The sequence below is a fragment of the Oryctolagus cuniculus genome, chromosome 17, assembly GCF_051225735.1.
Source record: "Oryctolagus cuniculus isolate XC-2025 breed Fujian yellow rabbit chromosome 17, ASM5122573v1, whole genome shotgun sequence".
In the NCBI taxonomy this organism is placed as follows: domain Eukaryota; kingdom Metazoa; phylum Chordata; class Mammalia; order Lagomorpha; family Leporidae; genus Oryctolagus; species Oryctolagus cuniculus.
The window spans coordinates 23439776-23444789 of NC_142883.1; the positions used below are offsets into that span (position 1 = coordinate 23439776).

At 67.4% G+C, this 5014-nt stretch overlaps 1 protein-coding gene across 1 annotated transcript; it reads left to right on the top strand.

Moving 5' to 3' along the window:
• The first annotated feature begins 1590 nt into the window (after positions 1–1590).
• EPOP (elongin BC and polycomb repressive complex 2 associated protein) lies at positions 1591–4705 on the top strand. The gene has a single exon (XM_070060801.2). It carries the CDS (start codon positions 2077–2079, stop codon positions 3214–3216), a length of 1140 nt encoding a protein of 379 aa, XP_069916902.2. The 5' UTR covers positions 1591–2076; the 3' UTR covers positions 3217–4705.
• Positions 4706–5014: the final 309 nt, after the last annotated feature.

The following is a 5014-nucleotide window of genomic DNA, read 5'->3' on the forward strand; positions in this document are numbered from 1 at the left end:
CCTGCTGCTGCCGTGCCCCCCGGCCCCCGTTGCGTTCTGGGGGTGCTGATTGGAGGCCGGGAAGACAGGCAGGTGGAGGTGGGGAGGGTGCCTCCTCCAGGGAGGGGCTCTCCATAGTAAGGACCCTTCAGGAGGGCCTCTGCATTCAGCGTAGGGGTGGGGCTGGCTCTGCCTGGTTAGGTAACAGCCTCTCACTTATTCCGACTGGAAAATCTTCGCCGGTGCCGTCTCCTTGCATCAACACTGTTCTGGACTCGGAAACCCAAACAGGGAAGCAACCTCCCAGTGCGGGTCCCTGCAGCTGGGACCCAAGCCCCCCCTGCCAGGTGCTGGAGTTCAGCTGGATTGACGCAGAGGGCCCTCTGTCCCACTGCAAAAGGAAACTGGCACCCCTGTCTGCCCGCTCCCCTGCTGAGGCAGCCATGAAGGTCCTCGTCCTTTGGGGGTGTGAGTGTAGACGGAGGTCAGAGCCCTTGGGGCACTCAGGAGAGGTCTAGACCCGGGAGATGCCCCTGAGGCCAGCTGCCCTGGAGGGCTCTCTTGCAGATGACCTTAGAGCTGTTGAGAGCAACAAAGCATCCACCCGCTCCGAGACCCGCCTCAGGGGGTTTACCTTTGGCCTGGAAAAGGGGGAGGCCTGCTCTACTGGCCTTTCTTCCCCCTTGCTAGGTGAATATCTGCAGACAATGGGAACCTTATCTCTGCTGGGCCGGTCAGGGTGCCCTTAGGGAACTCTCCCTGGCCCCGGCATCCCCACCCACCTTCCACCACCCCCCCTCATTCCAGCCCCCAAACCCATCTCTTTATTTCTACAGTTGCAAAGCAGCCCTACTCCAACCCCTGGGGATGTATTTACCCACAAATGTTTCTTGAGCACCTACAGTGGCTGAGACAGAAGCCGAGACCCTCACTGTGAGCCTGGGGGAGGAAGCTGCATCAGAGTTTTCCGGGGGGGGGGGGGGTTCTTTGCTTTATTTTTACCAAGGGACAGCCAGGGTCTGTGTAGACCCTTTAGCCGCTTCAGTCCACCTTAGGGTCTCGGGCCTCAGAGGCGGGGTCGGGTAGAGACAGGGGGCAGGAACTTGGCAAAGCCTATGCCTCCTCTTCCGTGGGTCTAGTGACACTCCCTCCCCCCCAAATTTACTTTTCCTTTGTTCGCCTAGCGCACACTCGCGAAATCCCCAAATCCTCACTCTAGGAACAGTCCTTCCAGCTCCCGGTGTGCGGAGGCCGGGCGGCTTCCTGCCCGCAGGGGTCCTCGCCCCGCGCACCTCCGCCGCCTCGGTTCACTTTCTGGGACCCCTCCAGGTCGCAGCCCGGAGGAAGAGCATTCCCATTGCACGGATGTAAAAGGCGGCGCCCGTGAGCGGGCCGCGAGCCGCCCAGGACGCCGCCGGGCCACGTGCGGCCGTGCCCACCCGCGCCCGCTGCCCGCTCCGCCGGCTCCCAGCCGCCGCCGCGCCGGGTCCACGTGTTTGTGTCTGTGTGCGGAATGGGGACGGGGGCGGTGCCGCCGGAGGGGTGGGGTCGGCGTGCGCGTCACGAGCCGTGCGGCCCAATCAGCGGCGCGCTCGCGGCGCCGGCGCTGGTATTGGGGCAGCGAGGGGGCAGTTCTCTATAACGCGGTCTCCGGGAGCCAGCGGGGAAGAAAGAAGCCGAGCGGGCGGAAGGCGCCCTCCCCGCCGCCTGGGCCCGGGCACCGGGCGCCGGGGTCGGGGTCCTTCCCGCCTCCCGCGGCCGCCGGCCGCTTTGTTCGCCCCGCCTCTGCGCTTCGGGCGAGTGGAGAGGGGCTCCCGCCAAGGCTGCGCAGAGAACGCGGCGGCAGGAAGGGCAGCCGACCGCGCCGGGACTCGCGGGGGGACCCAGGAGTCCGGCCTCCGGGAGGGCCGCGTGACGAGATCGAGGAGGGAGCCGGAGCTCCGCGGCCCCGGGCTCGTGGGCCGGGGGCGCCCGTGAGCAGAGACCTCCCCGTCCAGGGGGGGCGATGTTCGCCACGCCCGTGGGCTCTCCGGGCAGCCAAGGCATCCCGCCGCTGGGACCGGGGCCCCCTCAGCGGGCACCTCTCCAGGCTGCTCCATGGAGACTCTGTGCACCCCTCCCCGCCTGGCAGTGCCGGCGTCCCCACGAGGGTCGCCCTGCTCCCCCGCACCCCGGAAGCCGCATCGGGGGACCCAGGAGTTCTCTCCGCTGTGCCTGCGTGCCCTTGCCTTCTGCGCCCTTGCCAAGCCCCGGGCACCCTCTCAGGGCCCGGGGCCTGGGGAGCCGCCGCCGCGAGCACCGGTACTGCTGGGCCCTCGCGCCCGGCTCTGCACCGGCGGCCGGGCCCCGGAGGGCCTGAAGCACCTCGGGGGACAGGCCGGGCGGGCCGGCGACCCGCAGCCCCCGGCCGGCCAGGATGCCGACGACGCCGTGTGCCCGGGCGGCGGAGAGGAGGAAGAGGGCGGAGGCAGTTTCCCGCACTTCGCCGCTCGCTCCTGCGCACCTCCGGGCCGCTGCCCTGCGCCCCGGCGCCCTCGGGAGTCTCCGACCGGCTCCGCCTCGGCCCCGCCTCGGCCAGCCCCGGCTCTCGAGTCCCAGCCGGGCCCAGCAGCCAGCCCGCCTCCGGAGCGCGGTTCCCAGCCGCCGCCGCCGCCACCTGCGGGCCCCTCTGCCGAGCCCGCGGCTCTCGGGGCGGCCTTGGAGCCGGCCCAGCCGGACCGGGCCGCCGCCGTCGACGAGGAGGCCCCGCCGACCGGCCCCGAGGCGACAGCCGCCAGCCCCTCGACGGCCAGCGCCGCCGCCGCGCCGCCCGACCTCCGGCAGGAGCATTTCGACCGCCTCATCCGCCGCTCGAAATTGTGGTGTTACGCGAAGGGCTTCGCCCTGGACACACCGACTGTGCGCCGGGGGTCCGACAGGCCGCCCTCCAAGGGGCCGGCGCGGGGGGCCGCCAAGAAACGCCGGCGGCCGGCGCCCCCCCAGCGCAGCGCGCAGCCCCGCCGGCCCGCGCCCACGCTGCCCACCGCCAGCACCTTCAGCCTCCTCGACTGCTTCCCCTGCCCGCCGGCCCTGGTGGTGGGCGAGGACGGAGACCTGGGGCCGGCGTCTTCGCTCCGCCTGCAGGGGAACGCCAAGCCTCCTCCTGCCCACCCGCTGTGGAGGTGGCAGGTAGGGGGCCCCGCTGTGCCCGAGCCCCCCGGCCTCAGGTCCTGGGGGATCCACGTGGAGGAGCCCTGAGCGTGGGCCGCGGGCCGAGCCTCGCCTCTCGGATTTGCCGGTCCCCTTCACGTTTCGTGGGCAAATGACCGTGATCTTCCAGCGCCGGGGCCGGGATGACAGTCCTTCCCCCCACCCTTTGCCGAAGAACCAGGGCTCAACCGAAAGAGGCCGGCGACGCAGATTCCATTCCCTCCCCCTCTCCCTTGGATCTCTGGGGGCAGGGCCTTCACCCCAGGGGTAGCAAAGGAGACCACCGCTCAAAGACCAAAAAAAGAGAGGGACCTCGGTGATGGACAAACCGGTTGTTTCTGTGTCTGTGGGCGAGCCTGGGGGTGTGGGGGCTGTGGTGGGGGTGGGAAGGTGATTGGCAGCTCCCTGGGGGCATCCCCCACCCCTATGGCCCGGGCCTTTAACCCTTCTCTCCCCCTCGGGCCTTCCTAGTACCACTGGAGCCTTGAGGGGGGAGGGGCAGTTTGGGCAAAGGCAAGATTCCCCACTTCCTGTCCCATTCCTAGCACCCCCAAGTTCAGGTGACCCCGAATTGGTGAGACCTTCAGCCCCAGATGCCGGCTTTTGCCTTCTGTCGGGTTTTGGAGTTTACCTTTGAGTTTTCTGTTTGCTTTTGGTTCACAAGATCTGATGGGTGGGAGAGACCCTCCCTCCACCTAGAGAAATCATCCCCCAGCCCCTGTTCCCTCTCCCTACGGAGAGGGGCAGGGCTGAGGAACCGGTCCCGGACCCAAAACACAGCCCTCGCCTAGGGAAAGGGCTAGAGACGTCCCAGGGAAAGTAATGGAAGGTGGAAGAAATCAATAAAATCAGACCAAACGAGTTGCCTTTCGAGGTCTTCACCGATTTTCGGCTGGGAGGGGCAGAGGTAGAGGACAGGCCCCGGTCCATTCTTCGGCCGAGCCCAGTTTCAGGCCTCTTACAGGGTGCGGACGGAAAATGCTGCTCTGGCCTGAGCGCCAGGGCCCCTGGATTTCCAGGGGGCAGAGTTGGGGTTCGAGTGGGACCTGGGCTGAGGTCCTTTCAGCTGCCCCCTCAGTGGCCGCGGTTAGGGAGCTGTCAGGGACCTGATGGATCCGAAGGGGGCAGGGCCAGGGGATTAGGGTTGGGGTCAGAGGTTCTGTTTTCCAGGCAGAGGGCAGGGACGGGCCTGGCTCTCACCCTCCAGCCGGGAGGGTCCCCTCGAATCAGATGGGGTGGCCTCCTCCCCAGCCAGGTGCGGTCAGAGCTCCGGGGGGAGTTCCCAGGTGTGAAGGGAAGCTGGGGCTCCCTCCCCCCGAGGGCTGGGGGGCTGTGACCCTTCGGCCCTCCGCACTTGTGAATGGCGCCCCCTTTCCCCCCAAGATGGGGTGAGGGAGGAACGGTCCCCTCACGCGACCCTGGGGAAGGACTTGTCTCCTTTTCTGTGAAAATGCTGTGTAAAAAGTTGTTATTGTTTGCGTAGAGCAGATTCTTGAGAAAAACTGTTTGTACTTCAAAAGTTGTGTTTGCCGGAAAAGCTGTCTCCTTTGCTTTTTCTTCCCCTGGGGGTGGGGGTGGGGTGGTGGGCGTGCGGTGGGCGCTGCTCTCTCTTTCCTTAACATCTGGCCTTTATGAACCCTGCTGACCTCCCCTCCCCCTCCAGCTGTGCCCTGGGGAGGAGGAGGAGGGTGGGAGGAGGGATGAGAGAGGGCCTTCCCTTCTCTGCCTTGGGGAGGGGGGGAGTAGCTGCTCGTCCTGCCCCTACCCCCCAGTGGAGAAGAGGAGGAGGAAGAGGAGGAAGGCAGGCACGGGTAGGGGAGGCCCACTGGGCAGCAGGGGTGGTGTT

Coding starts and splice junctions, on each gene's coding strand:
- EPOP (XM_070060801.2), top strand. CDS start 2,077: ATGGAGACTCTGTGCACCCCTCCCCGCCTGGCAGTGCCGGCGTCCCCA.